Source organism: Alosa sapidissima, chromosome 17, assembly GCF_018492685.1.
Source record: "Alosa sapidissima isolate fAloSap1 chromosome 17, fAloSap1.pri, whole genome shotgun sequence".
NCBI classification, from domain to species: domain Eukaryota; kingdom Metazoa; phylum Chordata; class Actinopteri; order Clupeiformes; family Clupeidae; genus Alosa; species Alosa sapidissima.
In genome coordinates this window covers 33,357,366-33,385,165 of record NC_055973.1, presented here as the reverse complement: position 1 = coordinate 33,385,165, position 27,800 = coordinate 33,357,366, and the positions used below count along the sequence as shown (strand labels likewise).

The window sequence follows — 27,800 nt, the reverse complement described above, 5'->3', positions numbered from 1 at the left end:
GCCACACACTGATCTGATTCCATGATTTTATAGAGGGTAGCTGTTTGTTTTCTCTCTCTCTGTGTGTGTGTGTGCAATCCCATTTTAACATCAAACATTTTACTGTCTTTTTGGTAGATCTCTGGCATAGATCAAACAACAAAAGAGCAGTCAGGTGATGGAGAGAGAAGGGAGATCAACAGAAGGAGGTGCAGAACATTTGCTTAATGATACATTACATGCAACCTCACACTTAAACGTGTATGTACCTAGTAATTCAATAATAAATAATTTGGGCAGTCTAATGTAGTCTGTTGTCTACTATAATAACACCTTTTATGTACTGTATATGTATATATAAAAAAAAATCCTCAGCTAATCTTTACATTTACATCCGGTCCAGCCCAGATTGTCCTGAAAGTCTAGAAACGCCCCTGCACACACACACACACACACACACACACAGTATTCCTCTCTCTCTCTCTCTGTCAGGACGACTACAAGAGAATGTTTAAAACAGGGACCAAATCAAGCGGAATGTGAGGAGCATCCTGACGCCTGATTGGTTAATCACCCTAATGCCTGATTGGTTAATGGATCTGGTCACAGTAGGCCCATTACAGCAGCAATATAAATCGATCACACATGTGTAAAATTCCCACAGACACATAATGTGGCATACTAAATACACACATAATGTGGCATACTCTCTGATAAGTACACACATAATGTGTGTGTGTGTGGTGTGTGTGTGTGTGTGACAGTAGTTACTTATTTAGCCCTTATGTCCTCTAACTGTGTTACCCTGACGGAGAGACCCTTTGAACTATTTAATTGTAAGATTCTTTAAACTATTTAATTGTAAGATTCTTTAAACTATTTAATTGTATTAGGCACTGGGCACATTGGTGATTGTGCTGCTGCTGGCATTTCTAATAGTCTTTCCTCATGCTGAGTTATATTCTAAAGGCCCAGGAATTCAAGGAATTTTAAGAGTGTGTAAAAGAGTGACAACAAGTCACAGAGTTACAAACCATTACAACCAGTAACTAGCTTGATAAAGCCATTACAACCAGTAACTAGCTTGATCAAGCCATTACAACCAGTAAATAGCCATTAAAACCAGTTACTAGCTTGATCAAGCCATTACAACCAGTAACTATCCATTAAAACCAATAACTAGCTTGATCAAGTACTGTATAAAATATTCAGCTGTTATCAAACATGATTAGAAAATCTTGCATATTGCAGGATTCCCACTTGTTTTAAGCTGCGGTGTTCTTTAGCTTTAGAAGTGACATGGCGTCACATTTTCAACAGAGCTCTGTTGTGTTGTCAGCTGGCCGAGAGATGAGGGGTTTCCACATTTCCCAGATCTACGCGCACATTCTCATTACCTAAACGTCCCCGGTCACAAGGGGTTGTTTGTGCAGCTAAATCACAACACCGGGTCAAGGGGACAGCGACCAAGGTTGTGCAAACACACTTGAACAAGCAATTTGCACATGTGTGGACTGGACTATCCCACCGAGTGAAAACTCTTGAGACAAAGCCTCGGTTCAAAACTGATCCTGAGTCAGTTGATAAATGGAATATTACTGTTCACTATTCCTAGGATATTGCAGTCCTTCACACAATGCCTTTACATTAAAATAAAGACAAGTCCTTCACACAATGCCTTTACATTAAAATAAAGACTTTTTTTTTAATAACCACTCACCCTAACATGGAAAAATAACAAAATGTTTATTCCAGACCAGAGTAATCACACAGACTATAGCCCAGGGACTGCAATGATCACTTTCTAATTTAAAACCATGAACCTGCAGGGAGAAGGAGAAGCAGCCTCAAGCCCAAGACGTGATAATCCCGCCCTCTGTAAGACCCTCTGGTTGCCTTCAATTAAAACAGTTGCACACACTGTACACTTAATGTCTGGAGAATTGGTTAATAGCAAAAACATCTCAATGTACAAGAAGCTCAGTCTCTCCCTCTCTCCCTCCTTCACACGATGCATTTAGATACAACACGTCCTTGAATAGCCACCCACCCCAACATGAAAACATAACAACATGTTTATTCCAGAGTAATTGCACATACAAAGACTACAGCCCAGGAACTGCAATGATAACTTCCTAATATACCACCGGGCCAGAGACCCGATTTCCCCTGCAGGCTTGAGGGAAGGAGGGAGATGAGTTCAGCGCTGCCTGTCTGAGGTGTCCATATTTCCTCTTCCTTTGGGAATCTACGTACCATTCAGCTTTCCAGCTTTGCTACCTGAGAAAAGCTGCCACTGGAGAAAACCTGCTCTGCGGCATTGCTTTCCAAGCACAATATAACCATGCTCTGTTAACCAAACAATAACTGTGTTTAGCTGTTGTTCAGGGCCTCTAATTATGGGTATTGTTGACAAAGCCACTTTTTCAGACACAATATGACACCCACGGCTTTGTGTCTCAGAGAGAGTTTCTGAACATCTTTTTGATAATGTGTGAAAAACTGCCTGAAGGCGATGATCTCTACACTCATGCTCACCATATCACTTACTCAGCTTGGTCAGCATACAACAAAACAAGGTGTGGAGAGAGAGCTAGATACACATATCTTACTAGAAGGGACCTAAGTGAGGGACATTGTTAAAAAAAAAAAAAACTTGAAGACCCAGATCAGAGGTTCACACCCTATACACCTGGACAGCTCCTGGCCCACAGTCAGAAATCATGTGATTGATTTGAGCATTTAGGGCAGGGGTGGGCAAACTTTTTGGCTCAAGGGCCACATTGGGTTTTGAAAACTGGCTGATAACCAAATGAAATGCTCGGCGGGCCGGATGAAAGTGCTTGGCGTGCCGGATCCGGCCCGCGGGCCGCAGTTTGCCCACCCCTGGTTTAGGGTGAGCTGGTTAATTAGTTTCTCTGGGGATTTGCAACAGCTACAAAACACTTGAAAACTCTTTGTTCTCTGATCAAGACTTCGCAAGCTGAAACATCGCTAGAAAAGCCAGTTGCTGGTTTAAACTCTCTTAGATTGATTGACAGGAACATCAAAGGGACCTCTGACAGTTCAAACCAACAGCTCAGAGCCAAAACAGAAGAGGTGAGGATCACAAAATCCCTTCAACATCAACCTTTCATAGCAACACAGATCATGTTTCATGACTCTAGGTGAGACACCCTGAGACACAGCCAGCGCGTCCTCTCTGGGATCTCAGACTGTCAGGCGCATTATAATCTCGATGAGGGACTTGTGATTCATCACTCACTACATGCTTGTGTGCAGGAAAACAGAAACAATGTGGCTGAAGCAGACAGACAGGTCAGAGTATCAACGCAGCGAGCTTCACGTTGGAGGGTCTTCGGTTCATCGCCGGCTGAGCCAAAACAATGAAACCAGAGACGACAGAAAACAAACCACACACACACACCACAACGATGAGTGCTCTTGGCAGAGCTGTGTGTGTGTGTATGTGTCTGTGTGTGTGAGAGTGTGTGTGTGTATGTGTGTGGGAGAGTGTTTTTAACAGGGTAATCCTCCTCTAGAGAACCCCCAGCCACTCTCATTGACTCATTTTCATGACAGTCTCCACAACAAGGGCTCTTAAATACTGTGCACTTGAGCGAATCTAATTCAATCAATAGGTCTTCTGTTAGAACAGTGTCGTCATGACAATATCAATTAAAACATGGAGATATGTAGGAGCACAAAGTAATTCTTTAAAAGCTGCCCATAATCTGGGCTTTTTTAAAAACAAGAAGCCGGTACCTTGATTGACACTTATGATGCTGAGGGAGTGAAAGTGCTGAGGGGAGGCGTAACCATGACAATGACTGACATCAATTATCGCACCATCAATTAAGCTTCAGCCAGCAGAACGCCATCGCTCATCAAATCCCTTTTTTCTGGTATGATAACAAAAAAACCTACACATGTCAGCAACTTCTAATCATCCCTGAACAATCGCCCATCTAGCAAGGGAATCCTGGGAGGGGGGCTTTAAGTGAAAGGAAATGCTTCATCAGCCTCTCTACAACTGCAGAGTTCCTGGAGGCTCTGGGCTTGCCATAATCACGACTGAAACCCATGGGGCAATGTACAGCTCACTGTGGGGCTAAAATAGATTTGATATTCCTTCAACTGAACTGGTCTCCCTCAGGCTGAGATCAAAACTATTTCAGAGCCTCTGGAAATCGCCTTGTTAATGGAAAGGCTTTAACAGATAGAGTGAAAATGATTTCTCGATTTCTCTCTCTCTCTCTCTCTTTTATATACACAACAACGGTCTGTTGGTGTAGATATCCCAGCACATGTCCCATATTTTACCCAACAAGAACCATCTTGGCCTGACGTTTGGGGCATCCCTGCAGCTCAGCCATAACCCCACCAGGTCATAGCTCCCAACAAAGCCCACTGTCCACCCCAAGAAAGCAAGCCCAGGAATAGACGTGTAGTGGGGGTCTGTGCTGGTGAGGAGCGGGCAGTGAGGGGAAGCACATGGACACACGGATGGCCATCTGCTTTGATGCTGCTTGCTCAGGGTGCAGACAAAGGCTGGGCAAGCACCCCTGGTTTTTCGGGGGACTGCCCGATTATAGGGGCGCGCAGGGCTGGACAGACAGGCCAGTGGCCACACGGTGAGCCAACAGCCTTTCAGACACACCATCTGGCATCTGGACACAGATCCAGCTTTATCCAAACACACCAGACTGAAAAATATTAGTGTGTATGGAGTTCTGTGGTTTATGCAGGTCTTGTTAAAGTCCATGACACATCAGGTCTATCAGACACAATTTAGGAGAAGATGGCTCAGAAATGCAGACTTTTTGTTGTTGTTTGTGTTCTCAGTATCATTTAACTTCTCAATATCATACACAAGGGGTCTGGAGCACCTGTCTGTGGTTTTGCTTCTTAGTTTTCATTTGGATGGTAGTTTCCAATTACCTTTGTGGTGATAATGTGGTTTGGTCTCTTAAAACTGGCTGCTGTTTTAACCAAACACCAGCCACCTCCAAGCTGTTATCTAAGATTAAGTTCGAAAGTTAGCTTTTCGCACTTAAATAGTAGCCTAATAATAATAATAGTAAAACGTCCGTGGACTACAAATAACTAATACAAAGTCGGCTTCTGGACAAGTCTAAACTAGGCTAATACGGGCGATTAACTTAATGCGTAACATTAAATGAAACGTTATATTCTACAAACACGTTTTTGCAGAAAAAAAACAAAAGAAACAAATCCCAACACATCCCTTTGATACGGGACAAGACAAACATGCGCACACATGAGATAGCGCGGGGAATAGTTAGACGAGCTTACCTTTCTTCTCCGCCAAAACAAAGCCACTCAAAGATATCAAAGTAGCGAAGAGGACTCCAGCCAACAACTGCATTGTGTTTCTTCTCATTATTGTAGTTGTTTTCCTCTATAAACTCGTATCCTCCATACTTCTGGTCAAGTATACTTCGGAAAGATTCAACATCTAACATGCGATGTCAGCGAGTTGCAGGTGGGGTATCGGCCGCAGGCGCTCCAGGGGATTCTTCTGTCATACAAGAATGGCACCGGTTGAAGTAGCCTATAGACTTACCGCGTGACGTTTTCGGGAGGGAGGATACACAAGCACGCAGAGCCGTGTTGAATGAGCAAATACCGAATACGGTGGTTACCACGTTTGCGGAGCTCTGTATTGATTGAGTAAACTATGCTGTAATAGGAACCTCAGCCGGAGATTTTGTCAGTATTTGTGACAAAGTTTGTAACAGAAAATGACAACCGGTAGACTACGTAGCCTAGTCTACAGCAAGTAATATGTTGTGCGCTATGTTCATATGAGGCACGGTCTAAGCCCTGCCTATATGTAAAACCCGGCCGGGGATGTCTCGTTTGTTAAACAAATCTTCTCAAACTGTCATTTGATTTGATTTCAACTGATTTCAACTCTTTGCCAGTTTTCGCTCCCTAAGGACAAGTAAAAAGAGGCAGGCCTAGGAAAAAGTATCTTTTGCTGTTTCGTCTTTCACAATGAAAACAATGAAGAAACATTTAGCCTAATCTTGAAGGAAATCAAATTTATTCTGAGAAGAAAATGGCATCATAAAGAAATGCACAGAGGCTATTTTTAAAAAAAAATAAAAACACAAATGCCACACTTATTTTCACCCTTAGACAATCTTATTAAAATGTTGCTGACATCTTTTTTTAATTAGCCTACTCTGCAGTTCTTAAATAAACTTTCAAGGAATAATCCATGACTTCCTGTTTCATAATATGAACTGGAAAGGTGAAAATATGCAAATAAGAGCAGTGACCTCATAGGGAAGGGCTATGGGAACAATTCCATGTCTGTAAACACAAATGTGTAGTTTAAACGATAATTAAGAGGTTTCAGTCAAATGCAACTGTTGCAAACTTGCCTGGAAAAGGACCCAAGTTCATGTTGCCTTAACAGTGAGGAGGATGGTATCAGTGAGGAGGATGATAACAGACAATTCCCTAAATATGACTGCTGGAGAGACACAGATAAAAGGAGCATCTTGGGGTCATCACGTCTGAAAATCCCATTAGAAGTGACCTCCATGCTAACAGATTATCCAAAAGGCATTTCAGGAAAAAAGTTATAAATGTAAATGACTGGAGTTGTTCAATGCAGCTGCCTGGTTCATATTTTATGGTAAGATGAAAAGAACATTAATTAAGCTTTTTTTGCCCAGCAAGCATTCAAGGTGGACGCGGCGTAAATAAGACTACTCCATGGCTAAGTATATAGTGGAGGGTCTGTGATGTTCTATACTGTAGGCCTGGGCCACGAGAACCTCATTAGAACGCATGGCATCATCGACTAAATACCTGAGAACCTCATTAGAACACATGGCATCATGGACTAAATAAGTGAGAACCTCATAAGAATGCATGGCATCATGGACTAAATACCTGAGAACCTCATAAGAATGCATGGCATCATGGACTAAATACCTGAGAACCTCATTAGAACGCATGGCATCATGGACTAAATACCTGGGCATCTCAAATGGCATCATGGAATAAATACCTGGGCATCTCAAAGCAGAATCTGGATGCCTCTGCCAAGACAACTGTGGGTCATGATCCATAGGATGACCTACATCAACACAAAATGGCTTACTGAACACAAAACAAGTTTCTGAGATGGTCACTCAGTCCCCTGATCTGAACTCCATAGAAAACCAGTAGGGCAAGCTTAAGGGAGCATGCACAAGAAAGGGCCGAGGAATCTGGACGATCCAGATATTCTGTAAAGAGGAATGCTCTCAAATCCCCTGCTCCCATGCTCTAACTGTATAAGATGTTATAGGAGACTTAGAGCTCTTTTATTGGCAAATGGAGGCTTTACAGAGAATTAAATTAAATATGAGTGTGCCAGTAATTGTATCACTTGTGTTTTTGTTAAAAATATTTATTTCTTTGAGGGTTTTCTTCTCAGACTGAATTTGCTTCCCTTCAGGGTTGAATTTATACCCATTTTGAATCATCTTTTCCAGGGGTGCCAATCAAGGTGGAAGGCTCAGTATACAGGGGAACTTGAATATGATCAATAAAGTATCTATCTATCTTTAACTTGTTAGAGGTTTATTGCAACATTGGGATAACAAAATCTGAAAACATATTTCACCCTTCCAACCTATGGCTGTCACAGGCTAAAGCACCCCTCTGCTATTACCTTGGCAACAAGTCAACACGTGTGGTGCTTGATCTTTTTAGTCTGTTCAAAATGTATAGAGGAACTTACCAGAGACGCTAAGTAACATTTTAGCTGTGGCCTTCATACAGTACAAGGTTCCATTAACAATGGGTTCACAATGGCACAAGTAACATCCAGCGTCCAGGTTTCTTGTACAATTTACTTTTCTGTTCATTTCTGCACAAAAGCACTTGTGCAAATCAGGATCAGAGAAACGGTAACATGGGTGACATGTTGGCAAATCAAAACTAAATTCATGTTTTCTGAATGGCTTGTGTGTATTCAGGCATAAACATATTTGTCCTGCCTCATAAATTGCCATGATAGGTGACATTTATGATTGTGTTTAACTGTTTTAACCTAAAACAAACAAAAACAGCTCTTTGGGCAGTCATCACCAGAACTCTGCTGCCCCCTCATGGCCATGTCATGCCAAAGCCACAGTGTGCCAGTGTCCCTAAACGCAGAGCCGCTGCTCATAAACCTCTGAAGTTCGCCTACAAAAAAGAACCAATACGGCCATCTTTGCCCATATAAGGAGATCCGGTTATTAATTGAAGCTAACTACCTATGGCAAGTTGCATTGCAAGTTAGGTCTGGGGTAGCAAAAAACTAAATGTGCCCGCCTTCACATACCGAAGATCACAGTATCCACTCAAAGGCAGAAGACAAAAGCGTGTTCAGGAAAACGCGAGAGTTTAACAGGTGCGATAATTCAAAATCCCCATGTTATTTTCCATAGGAAAAATCACCAGATACCGAATGTCAAAGATGGCAGCTTTTTTGTAGGTGAACTTCAGAGGTCTATTACAGTTCCACAGTATGTCATTTGCCATTTCAGCCCTATGGCATGTGGGTTGGGTTGGTTTCTCCAGTCTCCAGGGGGGGATTTAAGATAGTCTTGGTAGTGTATAGGTCTAATTGAGTGCCTGTCACTTTAAGACGTTTGAGGGAACCCTTGCAATTGTAACACAGTTGAAAGGCTGCTGATGTGTGGATGCAATTCATAACGTTTTCTACATAGTTAAAATAAAGGTTCCTACTTCTCCTTGGGACAAGCCCTTTTGAATTTTGGAAAACACTTTTCCATTTACATCGGGATTTTGCAAACATTCAGTGTCAGAGTCAATAAAATGAGCCCTTCAACGAAATTGACAAGCAGCTGTAAGTAGGCTAAGCATGCTAAATTCGACATCCAAACAGTATTCTAACGTTAGTTTTGATAGCCTACTGCTTGATTTCATAACTTAGTTTAGTCTCTTCAATGTAGCCTACTAAGTTATGTTGTGATAAGGCCTTAGCAGAGTTCACTTCAATGCAGCAGTTTTGAACAAATTTGCGCAGCATGGTCACGATGCTAAGCGGATTTAATAGCAATTTAGCCAGACGGATTCTATGCAATGCTTCTATGTGGCAACAACAATCCTTCAACAATCGTGAATATTTTATGAAATACACATGCAGTGGAATTGTGCTGCGGGCTACGAGAGAGAGCGGGGCGGAGCAAGGAAAGGCTGCGTGCGTAAAAAGCGCACCTTATATTTAAATTAAATTAAACAAAACATAGAATATTCATCTGTGGCGGACGATTTTTATTTCGTGACGCCCCGCCACAGATTAGTCAATGTATGGGAAACACTGGGCCATACACGTTCCAGCATGCAAAAGGCTTCAAATATGCAGCCTAACCTCTCTAAAGTGTTACTTCATGAGGGTTCAAATATGCAGCCTGACGGCTCCCACACACAGCTGCGTTCCGTCAACGCATTCCAGTGGGTGTCCCGGCGGTAGCTATGCAAATGACTTGAAGTAAAACCGTAATGTGATTGGTTGGTGCCGTCCGTAGATTGGCTTGATTGGCCGGTGCCGTCTGTCGGTGCAGCAACAGCTGAACTCCTCAACGCGAGCAGCGGGAGAAACGCGACGCGACGGACCCACAATTCAGTTCGGCAACGGATCACGTGAGCCCATTTAAAGTGAATGGGATTCTCCAGCAACGCGATGCACGCAGCTGTGTGTGGGAGCCGTAACCTCTCTAAAGTGTTGCTGCATGAGGGTTCAAATATGCAGCCTAACCTCTAAAGTGTTACTGCATGCATGGAAGCCATTTGGCTCTTCAATCTGTCCATAAGCCAGTGTAAATGTTACAAATGCTCACAAGGTCCAAAACACACAACATCTCATTCACCTTTATTTCTTGTATTGCCTATTCAGTCCACGTCATTCATTCCAAATTTACACATCAATATCACTAATACTCAGAAGATTTTAAAAAATGTACAAGACACAGAGCGGTCTTATCATTCAAAAGAAAAAAAACAAATCAGACCAGCACCCTCCCACTGAATTAGTTCAACATGGTAAAAAGGCTAATGTTGAAAAAACAAGACGCGTCTGCAGCCGGGACAGGAGACAGATCGATACCTGAATCCTTAGTTGTCTAACGGATGCCTTTGCTTGCCCACCACACAGTCACGTCTGCAAGCCAGAAGTTGCTACAGAAAGCAGATGTGGACGTCGCACCGTTGTGGACGTCGCCCCGTGAGTCAGCCCAGGACACGAGTCCTTCTGAAGGGCCAGTAGAGGGCGTTGCCTCTGGCAACAGTGGAAGGTACAGTGTACAAAAAAATTAATAGGTCTCGACAAATCAGAAGAAAATAAATTAACTGCATTTACCCCATTTGAACCCCCCTATACACCAGTGCTTTCTTCAGATAAAGGTTTAAAATCCTGACATCAAAGTAGTAATAATTCATCAAAAATGGGAACTTTGAAAAAAAAAAAAAAAAAAAGAAGGAGCTACACAAACTCACGGTCGTATGAGGCACCTCTAAGATATGGGGGCAAAAACGGGGGGAAAGAAACCAAAAGAAATCTCATCACAACCCAAAACTTACGCTTCTAGCAAGAGAGTTGGCATGAACAAGGAGCTGAATGCTGAACGTAGCAGTGCACTTCAGACGGCAAGTCAGAGCAGGGGTTTCCCTGTGGCCACTAGAGCGCCATGGCAACCGGCATGGACACCCATGGACTCAAGCACACAGAGGACCAGTGCAAACGAAAAATAAAAACAAAATAATTGCAAACATATCTGGGAGCACATCCTCAAGTTTAGTTGTTGTCGTTTTGCTTAAGGACCCTGACAGCATTGCGGAAAAGGTGAATAAGCCCTGAAGTACCAATCAGTGTCTACAGTTTTAACCTGTAAACTAACCATTTCAATTACCATGCCAAGATACCGTCAAAACAAACACAAAACAACAGGGCGAAAAAACTACCAAAAAAAGACCAAAAACAAACCTCTTTTCAAGGACAGAGGTCCAGCCTAAAGTTCATCTAATGGCATACTTTTTAAACTTCTCCCCCCAGCTCACAACGCTGTTGTACTTGTCCAGATTTGAAATTTAAATGTGTTATGATTGAGAGGGCAGTCTCTAAAAAGGGAGGCAGTAGGCTCTGTGTGTGTGCGGGCGCGTGTCTGTGTGTGTGTGTGTGCGTGTGTTTGAGATGGGGGAGGGGGGTTGAGACACCCTCCCCAGCGGTCATGAAGCTCAGTGCGGCCACAGAATCATGTGAGCCAACCAGCAGCTGGGCCAGGTGTGGCCTGGGTCCGGCCCCGGCGCGGCCACGAGCCCTCACTCGTCTGAGCCGGCCGAGCGCTTCTGCGTCCTCTTGCGAGGTGATCTCCGGGGGGAGGCCTTGTCTACAGGGCGGGGGGGGGGAGGGGGGGATGGGGGGGGGGGAGGGGAAGACAGATGGGTTAACATCACATCACATCACATCACACACGCACGCACGCCTGCCCGCACAAGACCACCCTTTAGGGGCCGTTCAGACCGACATGCTTTTTTGCTTCCCCATGGATTGCAGCGCACCATTGGGCGCACCTCGGGTTATTTTATATTATGTACACAGGCAATTTCTCCCTCGCATGTTTTAATGCTCACTCCTGCGGAATACTCGCATTTTGGAGGCGAACAAAGCATGTCAGTGTGAACATCGACTAAGTCACCTAAATCAAGCACGGGGAGTTTTCCAAATGACCATTAAGTCCATTGGGTGGACATGAACAATATAGTTATTACTAAGAAATGTTACTTATTGACTGCTGTCTGCCAATCCTAAACAGTAGCTGTGCTACCACTGTGAGAAAGGGAGTCTCACCTCTCCGGCTTTGCACTGAAGACACAGGCGAGGAAGAGGAGGAGGAGGAGAGAAGAGGAGAGAGAGAGAGAGAGAGAGAGAGAGAACGAGTGAGTGCCCCAAGCAAGAGACAGCAAGTGAACCATGTGGTTAGAACCAAAGCACACATGCAGACATTACAGAGGTATAGCAAAACAGCCCTAGGAGCACCATGCAGACATTACAAAGGTATAGCAAAACAGCCCTAGGAGCACCAAGCCCACTGAACCAGGAGCAGGAAGTAGAAACTGTTTCCTTTATAGTACACACCTCAATCACCTAATAGCTCTTCAAATCTGTAACAACAACCATCTATATACTATATTTAGTGTAAACTTGAGATTGTGAATTCAAAAACAGGAAAGTGCAACAAAAGGAAGCAAGAGCATTCAACCACTGCACAGACAGCAGATCACTGAGGACAATAAGAAGGGCGCTACACACACTATATACTGCCAAGGCTACAGTACAGGCAGCTGGGTAAGAGGCGTTCAGAATATGAAGTACTCAAAGGTCAAAGATGAAGGTCATGCTCAGGTGATGCCATTGGCTCTACTCACTGATCTGGTTCAGCGTCTCCTGAGGGATCCAGTCCATGTCCACGTCCCCGTGGCTAGAGGTGCCCATCTCCACTTTGGCCACCGGCCTTCTCCTCTGTGGACCGCACAGGCAGTTTAGGAGCAATCAAAACGCTTAGGAGCAATCAAAACGCTTAGGAGCAATCAAAACGCTAACTGGGAATTTACACAAGCAACACAGACACAATCAAAACGCTCACTGGGAATTTACACAAGCAACACACAGACACAATCAAAACGCTAACTGGGAATTTACACCACAAGCAACACACAGACACGTAAGAGTGAAACACAATGGACACTGCGTCTGTCTCTAACGTCACATTTATCCACGTGGTTTTCCGAACTGACACAGCTGTAATGTGTGTGTAAAGAGCTACTGGTGTAAACTGACACAGCTGTAATGTGCGTGTAAAGAGCTACTGGTGTAAACTGACACAGCTGTAATTATCTAATAATTTTACCGATAGACAGACAGACGGGCAACTGAGATACACTTGAAAAGCAGCTCTGGTGTAAATTACCAGGCAAACCTGATGCATCTTACTTATCCAAGTGGCTGAGATGAATGAACCTGACCTCGTCACAGCAAGCTACATATCCAAGTGGCTGAGATCACTCTGCCACAATACTGCTGCTACTACTACTCTGTCAGAAGGTTACGCTAGGACTATGTAAATATACAACACAGCTATCTCTATTTTTTGTTACTGTTTGAACCTGACCCGGTCACAGCAAGCTGCTGGATTCTCGCCCTGTCAAAACCTGCTGAAGGGTTTTTTTGTTCATTTCTGATGTGGCTAATAGACAGACAGATGTGGAATATTTCCATGACTCATCACAGGCCTTTGGTCCACAGGCACATGCATGTATTACAGAAAGCCCGACGTGCCAGACCTGCTGACTCATACGGCATTCTTGGGGCTACAGATGGGCCTCAACGGGCTCACAGAGGTGGCTTCACTGGGCCTTACAAGGGATACAAAACCCTCTGCATGTTTTAAACTTTCAACTTTTCACCTTTAAACTTTACACCTTTCACTCCTGTAGGAAAAACTGACGACAATGTGAGATTTTACATGCACCGTGTCTACGGCCAATTTTACGCTACATTTTGGTGATTAAAATGTTTTGACTGAACTCAAGTGCTCGCTGGGTTGGACGTAGTCTCCGAAAGCCTGTGCTCACATTAATGCCACATGCGATTGGAGGTTCACAAGGTGATGCGAGCCAATCGGAAAAGTCTGGCAGTTGCAGGACTGCATACAATTCTGCATATCAGGCAAGAAACCAGCTAGCTAGTTAGCTAGAGTGTTTTACAACAAACCAGTTAGCTAGAGCGTTTTACAACAAGAATGAGAGAAATATCATCTAAAAAGAAATACCAGGTGAAGTGCAGGTTTGCACACTGTTTTACAAGGGCCTGACCTCTAAACCCATCTAAAGCCATTTTGTACCACGTTCTGGCACGAATGCAGGTCAGCCTTAATATCGCCCCTGCAGAGGCATGAGACCAAGTCCAACCAGCGGTCACTGATCTGACGAGCAACCTGCAGGTCCTGTGTCTCATGTCTACCTCCATCATCTACAGAAACAGGGCTGCCTTAGCAACCTGCATGTCCTGTGTCATGTCTACCTCCATCACAGCTGCCTTAGCAACCTGCATGTCCTGTGTCATGTCTACCTCCATCACAGCTGCCTTAGCAACCTGCATGTCCTGTGTCATGTCTACCTCCATCATCTGCAGAAACACGGCTGCCTTAGCAAGCTTTCTTTTCATGCTCCTGTCCTGCCTGCCCTAAGGAACAATAGAATGATGGGTCACAGCCTGCACTGCAAACCAATCAGCAGCACACATGACATGACAGTTCAGAATGAAGCTTAACATTCTCTCATCATGACAGAGTGGGCGGCTCCTTGTGTTAGGTAGAGTAGTGATCCTGAGGTTATGGTGTGTTTGTGGATGGTGAGTGGCTGTTATAGAGTTGGAAGTGGTTATGATGTGTGTGGGTGATGCACGGTTGTGTTTCTACATGTGAGGGAGTGTGTCTTTTACCTTTCTTGACTCCAGCAACTGGTGAAGCCCAACGACAACCAGGAGTCCAAGACCACCGAGGAACACGTACATGAAGATCCTGATGAGGCAAGAGAAAAAAATAAGCTCAACATAACTGCATGCTTATGTGTAGCAACGCCCCCTAGTGGTGAAGAAAGAAATCTCAGGTTACTCCATAACACTTCCTCAAGGTTTATAAAGAAATCTCAGGTTACTCCATAACACTTACTCAGGTTACTCCATATATATATATATATATATATATATAGTATAAGTACAGCGTTTCCCCTACAATGTATTTAGCAGCGGCGCAGCTCCGCTTCTGGAATTCAAGCGCCACTGCAAAAAAGTTGCCTAACTGGGAAAAAAAAAAAAAAATGCAAGTGAACTTAAGGAACAGCTGCCGTTTGTTCAGGTTTGATGTCAACAAATAATAGTAGGCTAACGTTGAAGGCGCAGTCAGGGATTCCACAGGAGATCACGTTGTTTGTGTTTATGTTTAAGTTTATTAGCAGATGCAATTTTGTGCAAAAAAAAAACGTAGCCTACATTATGTTAACCAAGGAACAAGATTAAACACGCCAGCGAGGTAGCTCGCCCCTACCTTCAGTAGCCTATTCCCAGATGAATTCCACGCATTGTTTTGTTTTTGTTTGTTATACAGTCAATGCTTTCAAGCCCTGTGTTGCTAACATACCTAGGCTGTGAAACTAAGGTCTAGCCTATGGTGGGTTTAAATGAAAATGGAAAAAAATTCTAGGGGAAACACTGAAGTATATATACTCTTTATCCTGTGAGGGAAATTTGGTCTCTGCATTTATCCCAATCCGTGAATTAGTGAAACACACAGCGAGGTGAAGCACAAACTAATCCTGACGCAGTGAGCTGCAGGACTCGGGGAGCAGTGAGGGGTTAGGTGCCTTGCTCAAGGGCACTTCAGCCGTGCCTACTGGTCGGGGTTCGACCAGCAACCCTCCGGTTACAGGTCCGAAGTGCTAACCAGTAGGCCACGGCTGCCCAAACACCTACTCAGGGTTTATAAAGAAATCTCAGGTTACTCCATAACACTTACTCAGGGTTTTTGAAGAGCATTTTACTAAAATATAGAATTACAAAAACAAAACCACTAACTAACTCATCAGTGAAAAAATCCAATTACAAGATGGACACTCAGTCATGAAACTAAGAGCATTAAGGAAGTAGAAAGCCTTCACATACGTCTCTCCATCCAGACCGTCCTCCCTCTCTGTGACCGTCACGGTCTGGTTAAACACGGCGTCCTGAAACACATTGCCCTGGAGAGGGAGAGAGGGAGGGAGAGAGAGAAGGAGAGAGAGAGAGAGAAAGAGAAGGAGAGAGAGAGAGAAAGAGAAAGAGAAAGAGAGAGAGAGAGAAAGAGAAAGAGAAAGAGAGAGAGAGAGAGAGAGAGAGAGAGAGACGTTGTCACACGCATGCCTATTGTTTATTTTGTGCAACTAGGCTACTCGGTCAAGTGGCATTGATGAGTTAAACAGTCACATTTTTCCTACATGTATTATATTGAGAGAAAATAGTCAGTTGTAAACAAAGAACTCTTCTTATGTAACCCTTTCGTAAATGGACTGAAGTTGGCTCTAAATATCTACTTTTATTGATTATGCTAAACGTTAGCATCTCTATGGGATTTTTCATATACATTAGCCATAAGCTAACACACATTCTGTAACTTGAAATGCTAACTGAGATGTACTCTGTTGGTCTGCATAGTTTTACAGTGAATCCTAAGTAAAGGTTTGAAAGGAACTTCAGCTTCAGACTTTCTCTTGGGAAGCTGTTAAGTCTATCTTCTCTAATAGACCATGTCATTGCCTCACACAAGTGGGGGCAGAATTGGAAATGTGTCATAAAATGGGATAATTATCATAATTACGAGATAACCTGATTATTTTTTTGTGTGATGTGAATGCAATGCGCCACCGTACTTTTCACACTGGAGTTTACGATTTTTCTGAATGCACCGTCTTGGTCAGTAAGGAAATTGATACTAAGTGGCACATACACGTAAGAGGGCAATAACAGGGGACGGGCGGAAATAGGTGACTGATACAACATCCCAAGTTCTCTTAGTCGTACTCTGTAAAATCACATTTGTAAATGATAAAAGCTTACACCCTTTTAAATCTGAGGTGATCACTGCTGAACTTGACTCAGCTGAGCTGAACTCACATTGCTGTCCTTGTAGTTGAGGTTGATGACCAGGCCGAAGGGGCGTCCTCCCATTGGCTCGGCAGGGATGAAGGAGTACTCAAAGGTGGCCTGACGCAGGGGAGGGACCACGATGCCCAGCTGCAAGGCCGTGAAGTTCTGGATGTAGAACTGGAAGTCCTGCGGGTAGCGGAAGGAGGCGTCCAGGGACTCCACCACAAAGTTCTCAGCGCCCTTGTTGGTGAAGCCCATCAGGAACTTGACAATGTTGTTGGCCGGGAAGTCTGAGGATGCAGGGGAAAGGGACATTAGGATTGAATAAGGGATCTTTTTTGCTGCTGATTCAGTACATTTACATACACAGTTAAGTCGAGCTACCGTTATAGCTCGGCTAAGGGATTTGACTGGACCACTCTCCTTCTCGAGTTTACATGCGCTGAAGGAAAGTCGAATTATTGACCTAAGTACGAATGTCTTACGGCGCTAGGCTAGGTGGCGATATGCCCCCCTTCCTGAACAAAACAAAAACATCAAAATGTCATATTAGCTCTATTAGCTTGTTAACTAACCAACAGTAACTAGCCACCCTCAGCTACATAACATCCTGGACATTGGACCCACAATGGCCGCCTGCACTACTCCACTTGCACACTTGCACACTTTACAACTTGTTGTTGTTGTCCTGAAAACACAACACTTCTGCTGCTCTTACATAACTTGCACCACTATGCCACTTTCTTTCTTACTTAGGTCAAACAGAACTACCCAAGCCTTTTATTGGCCTGACTTTGCACTAGTATTTTATTGACGGTCTATGCACAATTTCAACCAAATTTTGCTGCTCTTATTTTTTCATTATTATATGTGCCCTCTTATTTACTTACTTTTTGTTTACTTGAATGTTATGTTTGTCTGTGGACTTAAATTGGTCAAATATGTCTTGTCTTCACCGTGGGATAGTGAGAAACGTAATTTCGATCTCTTTGTATGTCTGGAACATGTGAAGAAATTGACAATAAAGCTGACTTTGACTTTGAACAGTGGGAGTGTCACGAGTGTCCAAATCCTCGATTTAATTTAGTTTTCCATTTTTATTAAAGTCACGATTTGATTCCATTTTCAATCTTTTTTTTATTATATTACTATTAATTCATTTCTTATGCTTTTTTCTTATTTCCAGTTATGTTTTGAGGGGCTTTTATTTTGAAACCATTCCTACCGCGAGTACTTAACAGAAGACATAAACATAGACGTGAACATGAAATAACACAGAATGATTTTTTGATTGCCATAGCACACTCCGAAGAGACACAATGTTAGTGTTCACAGAATATTACACTGTTAATGTGCGTGTTATGCCTTAAAGTAATTTTATACTTCACTTGGAAAGTTGAGTAGCCTAAGTAAGTGTTAACTGACGTGAATGAATGAACCTCAAAATATTTCCACACTCATGATTTCAAAGAAGTAGGAGGGGGTTCAAGTTCGGAGTAGGAGTTATGAGTATGTAGCGTTGTGTCATAAAGCTTAGATAGTTAGCTTGCTAACCATATGACTTATGAGTACAGTGTGTAGCGTTGGGTCATAAAGCTTAGGTAGTTAGGTTGCTAACCATATGACTTATGAGCACAGTATGTAGCGTTGTGTCATAAAGCTTAGGTAGTTAGCTTGCTAACCATATGACTTATGAGTACAGTATGTAGGGTTGTATCATAAGGCTTAGGTAGTTAGCTTGCTAACCATATGACTTATGAGTACAGTATGTAGGGTTGTATCATAAGGCTTAGGTAGTTAGCTTGCTAACCATATGACTTATGAGTACAGTATGTAGGGTTGTATCATAAGGCTTAGGTAGTTAGCTTGCTAACCATATGACTTATGAGTACAGTATGTAGGGTTGTATCATAAGGCTTAGGTAGTTAGCTTGCTAATAGAGATAAAAAGGCTCAAGACACGCATGAGTGTCACAGTCCAATTTGAGTCTGTTTGAGTGTATATGCGCTAGTTAGGCGAGCTTAAACAAAGCTGAAGCAGAGCCTTTTCCTCGATCATTTTTTGTAATTGAATTATTCAAATTACTCGAGTAATCGTTTCAGCCCTAGTGGTGATGTGTATAGTGTGGTGTTGGTGCTTATGGTGTGGTGTTGGTGTGTGGTTGTGTCAGCATGTGGGGAGGCTGAAGTACTCACCATCTCCTTTAACAAAGAGGATGGTTGTGTCAGCATGTGGGGAGGCTTTGACTTCTCCCGTTAATGCTTCTTCTTCCTCCTCTTCATCTTTTTCTTCTGTCTAAGTTGCAGAGAAAGACAACTGTTTTAAAGCATCCTCAAAGGACAGGAGTGCATCTCATCAGTGTGGAAAGACGAGTGTATCTCATAAGTGTATTCATTCTTGACAGGCTACATGCTTGTATGAATCCCAATGCCAGGTTGGTGATCTAATCTATAAAACTCAATTCTTACCAATTCGGTGTTTTCATCATCCTCCACCTCAGCCTCATCATCATCCTCAGCAATCACGTCATCTCCTAAGTCTTCATCAGCAGCCTCCTCGTCCTCAGTAGCATCCTGTGCTGCCACCAATGGTCCTGCATTATGGCAAAAGGAGTTCAGCGAGCACAAGGCTATGGAACAGACCTCCAAACTGTGCTGGTCAGCGCAACAACATCCACAATATTTATGGCAACTAATACATATGACCAAATCTAATTTTGGCCAACCTCAAACCCGTTAAGGTTGCGTTTATGTCCGAATCAGCAACCTCCTGACAATATTAACTGGGGTAGATAAAATATGACAATGACTTAATAAGGCAAAGGCTAAACAATTCTCTCCAATAACGTTACTGAATCCTCTGACTTAGTTCTCAAAATAACTGGGACGCCTTTTTTGACACACTAGCAGCTAAATTGGGGAACAAGGAACCAGCCCCTGTAGCCTTCCTGGTTAAGCTGCTAAGTTAACGTTTCAATAAGCATAACATCCTCCAACCACACCGTTGATTACAACTTCAGTCTACTAATAATGTGCATGGCCCCAACATATCTCCCCTGTAAATCAACTACTTTTGGGTATTTTCATTGACCATAATATCACAACCAGTAAGTAGACTACGTGTTTTCAAGAGCCGAAAGCTCCGTTTTGACAGGCTATCACTAACGAACGTTCACCATGCTAACGTCAAACTAGGACTACCTAGATGAGGCTATGTATGCTAGTCAATGCTAGCTAGCTATCATGTTTGTGGCTAGGCTAAATCTCCATATCTAGCCGAGCCGTAAGGACACGTCAGTCAAGTACAGTTAATCACAAAAGAAAAATAAACACTCAAAAGTAGCTCTAATAATCATGTAGTCATGACAGCTATATTGCACAAACTAGGTAACAGATATGTTAACAAACAATCCGCACAAATAAAAAGCTCTAACGTTTAATACATTTTATATCAGTGCGCATGGACTGGCCTTTCACTCAATGCGCCACCTTAGCCCGTCAGCTAACTAGCTCGCAAGTACAGCTGACTTAGCAGTAGTTTCGAGCCAAGCAGGCTAATTAACTGGCATTATTGAATCAGTCTCACTTACCTTTCAGTAGAATAGTTGTTGGAAAGGCTAGTAACAATAGCAAAAGTAACCTTGGTAGCAATTTCATCATTTTACAGTATTTCAGAACGCCGATACTCTTAGCAAAGAGTGGTACGGTACTTAGTTCGTTGTGCTTAGGTTCCTTCAAAGCTAGTGCGCAAGCGCAATATTAGGGCGTGCAGGATGTTCTAAAAAATAAATTCACATTGCCCCCTGCTGTTGTGGCGAGTAAAATGAGAGAATGGGCCTTATGCTTAGACATTTTTAAAACACCTTTTAGGGACCGATTTAAGTAGCCCAATCTCAGAAATGGCAGGAAAACACATTTTTTATTTTGAGCTCAAATGAAAACTGAAGTTTCTACAAATAAGTAAAATATAATCGAGGCAAGCATTGAATGTTGACAAAGCAGTTTATTTGCCACACATGTGAACCACCGCAATTAATAAAAACTCAGGTGCATTGGTTATCAAAAGAAATTATTATCTGGTACAGTGATTTTGTTAACACAATCAAATCAACAAAGGGAAATACTTTTATTTCCTTTTTGTACAAGAGAATATTAACCCAAGACGGATGTGCAGAAACTTGATTAAAACCATTAGATGTGCAACACACTATGGTTATTTGCATCTCCTTTATGGAGTTGGAATAATGTGGAATATTCTGGATAATGTCAATTCTTTCAGTTGAGTTGAGTGACACAAAAAGTCAACATCCATGAATCTGTCACAGAAACATGGATTTTAAGGGTGTTCTGTATATGTGTATCTAAGTGACAAAACGATATATTGCTTATGTAACTGAAATATTTTGGACTGCCCTCATCACAGACAGTGCTGCAATTATCTCTGCACCTAAACAACCTTGTGATTCCGCAGTACTAATATACACACATATCTTTTCATGGTGTTCTCGTGCCACTAGCCACAGAATGATGTCTTAAACAACCTGCTGGAACTTTGCTTCAACATCTATAGAGTTGGACTTCGCCTCAGAAAACGTACTATAGATCCCAGTTAGTATTCTGTACATGCATATTGTATACAAACATACAACACAGTCAAGGTCATTGAGACAGGAGATATTGTTTACCATGTCTACAGCACTGAACTACCCAATACTCATAAGAAAAAAAAAAGTTAATAATAACACAATACTCATAAGAAAAAAAGTGTTAATAATAACATAACAGGTTGTGTTGCTGCAGACCACCTTACTGAAGAACCCAGAGTCTGTCACTCAATGTTTTTCCTTTTTTGTAAATTATAATAACCATATAATTATAATAATAACAATAATAAAAAAATGTATTAGTGATAACACCTAAATGTGAAAGTTAACAAAAATAGAGACACAAAGGAATAATACAAGGCAGGTCTGTCCTTCCAATAGAAGTCCTGAGGGCGGAGAAATTCTACTGACCATTCTATGTTCTATATTCATATTCTCTCTCTCCCTGCTTGCCGATCCTACCTGAGCAGAACTAGACATACTGGGCCATAATCCGTTTCAGTATTTTCATCCAGTAACAATAACACGACATTAACATCCCCATAAGCATAGAATCACAGTTTTTATAAAGCAAGATGTGTATTAATGTGTGGCACAGAAGGAGTTGAATACCTGTCCAGGTCATGCTCATAGAGATCTAAACAGCGTAGCTAACATTATGGCTGCAGTGTGCCTCGGAACTACAGCACACTCGACTCCTCAGCCTCCCAGGACTTCTATTGCCCCCACAGCTAGGGCGGGAGCTGGGGTGGGGTTTGAGGGCAGGTGTTCTGTCGAATTATCCTACCGTATCCCCCTGCCCCCCCCCCAAAAAACCCAACCAGATCCTCCCCTCTAATTGCAACACTCCACGTAGTTGGCGGGCAGCATGCCGGACCTGCCGGTCCTCTGGACGGTGCCGTACATCCAGCCCTCGTCGATGGGCTGCGCGTTGATGATGACGTCGCCGTCGCGGAAAGACACCTCGTCATGGTCCTGGGCGGCATAGTCGTACAGAGCGCGATACACTCTCTGAAAAATAGAAAATGATGGAAAACAAAAGGTTAGCATTCACTGCTGCTTGCCACAGAAAAAAATGCTACAGATAAAATCCCTATCTGCTATATTTTTAACATTCTTCATGTGGAACTATATCTGGACTTATGCAATTGCAACAGTAACTGTTTTAGAAAAACTAATATCAGTACACCAACTTACTAAACAATTTTAACACCAGCACTCATCGATAGTGAAGCTGTAGCACTACACAGTGTAAATAAATTCAGTATACTGGATAGCTAGACTAGTGCTGAATACTAACAGTGTAAATAAATTCAGTATACTGGTTAGCTAGACTAGTGCTGAATACTAAGTGTAAATAAATTCAGTATACTGGTTAGCTAGTGCTGAATACTAAGTGTAAATAAATTCAGTATACTGGATAGCTAGACTAGTGCTGAATACTAACAGTGTAAATAAATTCAGTATACTGGTTAGCTAGACTAGTGCTGAATACTAAGTGTAAATAAATTCAGTATACTGGATAGCTAGACTAGTACTGAAACTAAGTGTAAATAAATTCAGGATACTGGATTGTTAGACTAGTGCTGAATACTAAGTGTAAATAAATTCAGTATACTGGATAGCTGGAAAAGTGCTGAATACTAACAGTGTAAAAAAACACTCCATGCCTGTGAGACTCACCATGGTGGCGGAGTGAGGGGGAGACTGGACAGACCTCACTGAGGACATGCTGCTCTGGTGCATGTAGTGTCCCTGGTGCTGTCCTCCTTGGTGGTACGCACCTGCAAGCACAGGGACTAGTGGTCAGATACAGAGATACAGAGAGATGAGAGGAGACACGCGGTGTGGTGGAGTTTAGAGAGTTTAGCGGAGGACCACGACCCAAGGGTGCCACATCCCAACAGTCTCAAACCAGGAAGAGGTGGTCTGGGTTTACACCAGCTCATCTCTGTGTGAGGTCAATCATTTAAAGGCACACGTTGCATGCAGTGTTTACACAATCGAAGTGCAAGTGTGAAATAAGCATTGTGGGTCAACGACCATGGCAACAAAAATGGTTAGAGATGGACATGGGACAAACACCTCTGAGTCATAAGGACAGGCTAAAGAACATAATTAAGAACAGGTTAAAGAACAGTACAGGATAAAGACCAGGTTAAAGAAAATGGCTGTCCTGGTGGGCGTGACCTGTAAACTTCTGTGAAAACAACGTTATTCAAGGTAGCTAGTAACCATGCAATGTACATTTGAAAAAACAGCAGTTGAGTTATTCAACCAAAGTCCAGGGGCCCTATAATCAATGTGCACGTTAGTGAGAGACATGGTGGTCCCTTTTCCACAGTGCAAACTACACTGTTCCACACTGACACTCAATGGTTGCAATGTTAAGGGAGATACCACATCAAAATTGTGAAGAATGCAAAGTATGTAATCCCTGCATAGCTGACAGAGAGAGAGTGAGAAACACTCCAACATGCATTATGAGACATGTCCAGAGGGAGAGACAAGAATGTCCTGAGCAACACAGTACCTCTGTCCCTCTATGAGTGTAGCAGTGTTACCTCTGTCCCTCTGTAAGTGCAGCAGCGCTAGCTCCATCCCTCTGTAAGTGTAGCAGTGCTAGCTAGCAGTGCTACCTCTGTCCCTTTGTGAGTGTAGCAGCGCTAGCTAGCAGTGCTACCTCTGTCCCTCTGTAGTAGCAGCGCTAGCTCCATCCCTCTGTAAGCGTAGCATTGCTAGCTATGTCCCTCTGTAAGTGTAGCAGCGCTAGCTCCATCCCTCTGTAAGTGTAGCAGCGCTACCTCTGTCCCTATATGAGTGTAGCAGCGCTAGCTCTGTCCCTCTATGAGCGTAGCAGCGCTAGCTCTGTCCCTCTGTAGTAGCAGTGCTACCTCTGTCCCTCTGTACTGTAAGTGAAGCAGCGCTACCTCTGTCCCTCTATGAGCGTAGCAGTGCTACCTCTGTCCCTCTGTAAGTGTAGCCGTGCTACCTCTGTCCCTCTGTAAGTGTAGCAGTGCTATCTCTGTCCCTCTGTAATAGCAGTGCTACTTCTGTCCCTCTGTGAGTGTAGCAGCGCTAGCTAGCAGTGCTACCTCTGTCCCTCTGTAAGCGTAGCAGTGCTATCTCTGTCCCTCTGTAATAGCAGTGCTACTTCTGTCCCTCTGTGAGTGTAGCAGCGCTAGCTAGCAGTGCTATCTCTGTCCCTCTGTAATAGCAGTGCTACTTCTGTCCCTCTGTGAGTGTAGCAGCGCTAGCTAGCAGTGCTACCTCTGTCCCTCTGTAAGTGTAGCAGTGCTATCTCTGTCCCTCTGTAATAGCAGTGCTGTCCCTCTGTGAGTGTAGCAGCGCTAGCTAGCAGTGCTACCTCTGTCCCACTGTAAGTGTAGCAGTACTACCTCTGTCCCTCTGTAAGTGTAGCCGTGCTACCTCTGTCCCTCTGTAAGTGTAGCAGTGCTATCTCTGTCTCTCTGTAATAGCAGTGCTACTTCTGTCCCTCTGTGAGTGTAGCAGCACTACCTCTGTCCCTCTGTAAGTGTAGCCGTGCTACCTCTGTCCCTCTGTAAGTGTAGCAGTGCTATCTCTGTCTCTCTGTAATAGCAGTGCTACTTCTGTCCCTCTGTGAGTGTAGCAGCGCTAGCTCTGTCCCTCTGTAGTAGCAGTGCTAGCTTTGTCCCTCTGTAGTAGCAGTGCTACCTCTGTCCCTCTATGAGTGTAGCAGCGCTAGCTCTGTCCCTCTGTGAGTGTAGCAGTGCTACCTCTGTCCGGCTGGGACTGCATGGCGGAGCTGCTGCTGCACACAGACACACTGCGGTCCCACAGCTCGGAGCCGATGGAGCTGCACACGGACTGGGCCTGGGACGGCAGCGACTGCTGCGACTGCTGCCTGCTCAGCCGACTGGCCCGCTCTGGTGCCACAACCCCCCACCAGGGGGCAGCAACCGCACACCAAGCACAGCAGACAGACAGAGGAGGAGGAGGAGCAGGAGCAGGAGGTTGAGCAGGAGGAGGAGGAGGAGGAGCAGGAGCAGGAGCAGGAGGAGGAGGAGGAGGAGGAGGAGCAGGAGGATAAAGGGGAAAAAGAGGTTTAGGGAAATGATATTATGGAAAGTAAGGATAGAATAGGTGAAACTGACATGCATGACTTATGACTTCATAGCAGAAGTGGTCTGAAATTGACAGTGCTAGCTGCACCTGTGGTTCTGTGTGTGCTCATTTGAATAAAAGAACACACACAGGAATAACATGTACTATATATATATATATATATATATACATACACAGGAATACCATATAGTACCGAGTGACATAAACAAACACACACAGGAATACCATATAGTACGAGTGACATAAACAAACTGCGAGTAAAGAATGTCCACACACATCAAAACAAGGAAGTAGACGTTCTAGTGTAAACATCAAATGACACATAAACACTCATATGAACAAATAAAGCAAACAAGATGGGGGGGCAGTACCGGACAGTCTGTGCAGGCTCTTGGACTGAATATTATCCTCCACGGGGTCAAAATCAAAGATGGACCCAGGATCAGTGCGCCACACCTTCAGGTCTTTCACAGCAATGACAGGGAACGGCAGGGCAGGACAGGGAACGGTAGGGCAGGACAGATGGGTCATAAACAGGAATATGAAATGAACAACAGGATGTGGAGAGGACAGATGGAACAGCAGAGGAAAAGCTAACAAGGCTAGAGAGGGAGAGAGAAAGAAAAACTAAAACAGACAGACAGAGAGAAAGAAAGAAAGACAGAAAGAAAGAAAAAAGATATGAAGAAAGAGAGAGGGACAGGTTGGGAGCAGAATACTAGCAGTGGATATAAAAGGACACTAACCTACGTTGATGCCCGGTCTACGGTCCATCTCTACCACCTGTGGGTGCACGCCTTTGTAGGCGGCCTCGCTCATCACCTGGTTGTTGTGGTGGGGGTGGGGGTGCCCGTGCTCCATGCCCATGCCCATGCCCTCCTCCAGCCCAGGGGTGCCACCACGACCCCGCGCGCGCTCAAAGTCCTCATGGTACTTGGCCTTTGGAGGGAAGAGGTGAACAGTGAACATCAGGAAATATGGAGAAAAAAGAAAACTACATAGGAATATCTGTTATATTAACAAAAGGTGCACAAACACACACACACACACACACTCACACACACTCACACACACCACACACACCACACACACACACACACACAACTTGTGGGTGCTTTTGGTCAGTGAGCAATAAACTTCACACAGGACACAAGTTATAAAACCTTTATTAATGATTAATTATTAGTGTGCAGACACAATACGTTATTAAGTTATTGGCAGTAACAGGTACTGCTCCTCCCAGTCAGCAGGGGGCAGTGGAGGAGTGTACCAGGGTGCAACATGACCGCTCAATGTGGGGGTCAGTAGTGTTATATCCACGGCAACCGCATCAACATGACCGGTACGCTACCATGGAGATGTCGTTTTGAGACTTGCGGACACGCCGCATTTCAGGAGTGTCCAGTTCTGAACAAGAGCGGCCCTTCACCTCCTGCAGACCCTTCTGATACTTTATCTAAAGAGACAGAAAGGGGGGGGGGCAGACAAAGAAAGAGAGCAAAAGAGAGACAGAGAGAGAAGGGGGGGGGGGGGGAGAGACAGAGAGAGAGAGGGGGGGGGGGAGAGAGACAGAGAGAGAGGGGGGGGGGAGAGACAGAGGGGGGGGGGGAGAGACAGAGAGAGAGAAAGAAAAGACATGAATTATGACTGTTGATCTGTACATGTCTTCTCGCTTGTGTTGTCACTGTCTAACTAAAAAGATAAATCCTCTTTACATGAGGCAGTTCATGGGCCCTATTTTAATAATGGACACAGTGTGCCCTGCATGAGGCAAAGCCATCACATGCTATGAGGTGCCCTGCATGAGGCAAAGCCATCACATGCTATGAGGTGCCCTGAGCTGGTGTGTGTGCAGACGCTCTTCCTCATGGCATTAAATGAGCCCGTCCTATTAATTAAGGCCCCATATCTTCTTATTAATTAGGGCCCCATATCTTCTTATTAATTAGGGCCCCATATCTTGTTATTAATTAGGGCCCCATATATTCCTATTAATTAGGGCCCTGTATCTTTCTATTGATTAGGCCCTGTATCATTTTATTAATTAGGGCCCCATATCTTCCTATTAATTAGGGCCCCATATCTTCTTATTAATTAGGGCCCCATATCTTCCTATTAATTAGGGCCCAATCTTTCTATTGATTAGGCCCCGTATCATTTTATTAATTAGGGCCCCGTATCTATCTATTAATTAGGGCCCCATATCTTCCTATTAATTAGGGCCCATCCTATTAATTAGGGCCCTGTATCTTTCTATTGATTAGGTCCTGTATCTTTCTATTAATTAGGGCACCATACCTTCCAATTAATTAGTGTGTGTGTGTGTGTGTCCACTCCCCAGCACTGGGAGATGTGCTTGTGTAAGTGTGCACTTGCAGAGCTGATGTTCTCTTGGTTCTG

The 27,800-nt window shown here is 43.7% G+C and overlaps 3 protein-coding genes across 23 annotated transcripts in view; all 3 read right to left on the bottom strand.

Annotated features, from left to right (window-relative positions):
* Positions 1-8,660, bottom strand: part of LOC121688530 (epidermal growth factor receptor-like) — a 58,454-nt gene extending 49,794 nt beyond the window's left edge. For 2 of the 4 annotated variants that reach the window (XM_042068179.1, XM_042068180.1), the window contains exon 1: positions 3,245-4,225. In XM_042068179.1, the coding sequence (XP_041924113.1) occupies positions 3,245-3,542 (298 nt within the window). In that variant the 5' untranslated portion in view covers positions 3,543-4,225. Of the gene's footprint in view, positions 1-3,244; positions 4,232-5,295 lie in introns of those variants that run through there. The other 2 variants (XM_042068181.1, XM_042068182.1) reach the window with 2 other exon arrangements.
* A 1,209-nt stretch (positions 8,661-9,869) lies between these two features.
* On the bottom strand, positions 9,870-20,440 carry ssr1 (signal sequence receptor, alpha). Of its 8 annotated transcripts, XM_042068185.1 has the most exons (10): positions 20,280-20,438; positions 19,159-19,283; positions 18,886-18,985; positions 16,718-16,980; positions 15,731-15,807; positions 14,513-14,591; positions 14,189-14,254; positions 12,439-12,532; positions 11,861-11,875; positions 9,870-11,399 (listed from the first exon to the last, which is right to left on the bottom strand). In XM_042068185.1, the coding sequence occupies exons 1-10, from the start codon at positions 20,347-20,349 to the stop codon at positions 11,332-11,334; spliced, it is 957 nt and encodes a 318-aa protein (XP_041924119.1). In that variant the 5' UTR covers positions 20,350-20,438; the 3' UTR covers positions 9,870-11,331. The 8 variants fall into 8 exon arrangements, with proteins under 8 accessions (XP_041924119.1, XP_041924121.1, XP_041924122.1 ...); XM_042068187.1 differs by lacking the exon at positions 11,861-11,875 and having other exon boundaries at positions 20,280-20,437; XM_042068188.1 differs by lacking the exon at positions 14,189-14,254 and having other exon boundaries at positions 20,280-20,437.
* A 232-nt stretch (positions 20,441-20,672) lies between these two features.
* LOC121688529 (nebulette-like) overlaps positions 20,673-27,800 on the bottom strand; it is an 83,602-nt gene continuing 76,474 nt past the window's right edge. For 8 of the 11 annotated variants that reach the window (XM_042068173.1, XM_042068167.1, XM_042068169.1 and 5 more), the window contains 7 exons: positions 27,777-27,800; positions 26,752-26,856; positions 26,147-26,339; positions 25,772-25,864; positions 25,052-25,201; positions 22,977-23,077; positions 20,673-22,304 (listed from right to left, as the gene is read on the bottom strand). The exon at positions 27,777-27,800 is cut by the window's right edge and continues 69 nt beyond it. In XM_042068173.1, the coding sequence (XP_041924107.1) occupies positions 22,128-22,304; positions 22,977-23,077; positions 25,052-25,201; positions 25,772-25,864; positions 26,147-26,339; positions 26,752-26,856; positions 27,777-27,800 (843 nt within the window). In that variant the 3' untranslated portion in view covers positions 20,673-22,127. The other 3 variants (XM_042068172.1, XM_042068175.1, XM_042068174.1) reach the window with 3 other exon arrangements.

Excerpts from the sequence above, each read along its gene's own strand:
- ssr1 (XM_042068184.1), bottom strand. The coding sequence starts at position 20,349 with ATGATGAAATTGCTACCAAGGTTACTTTTGCTATTGTTACTAGCCTTT. Across the intron at positions 16,981-18,885 it reads CCTCTTTGTTAAAGGAGATG|ACTTCCCGGCCAACAACATT; the intron begins GTGAGTACTTCA and ends CTGCATCCTCAG. Across the intron at positions 14,255-14,512 it reads AGTTGCTGGAGTCAAGAAAG|GGCAGGCAGGACAGGAGCAT; the intron begins GTAAAAGACACA and ends ATTGTTCCTTAG.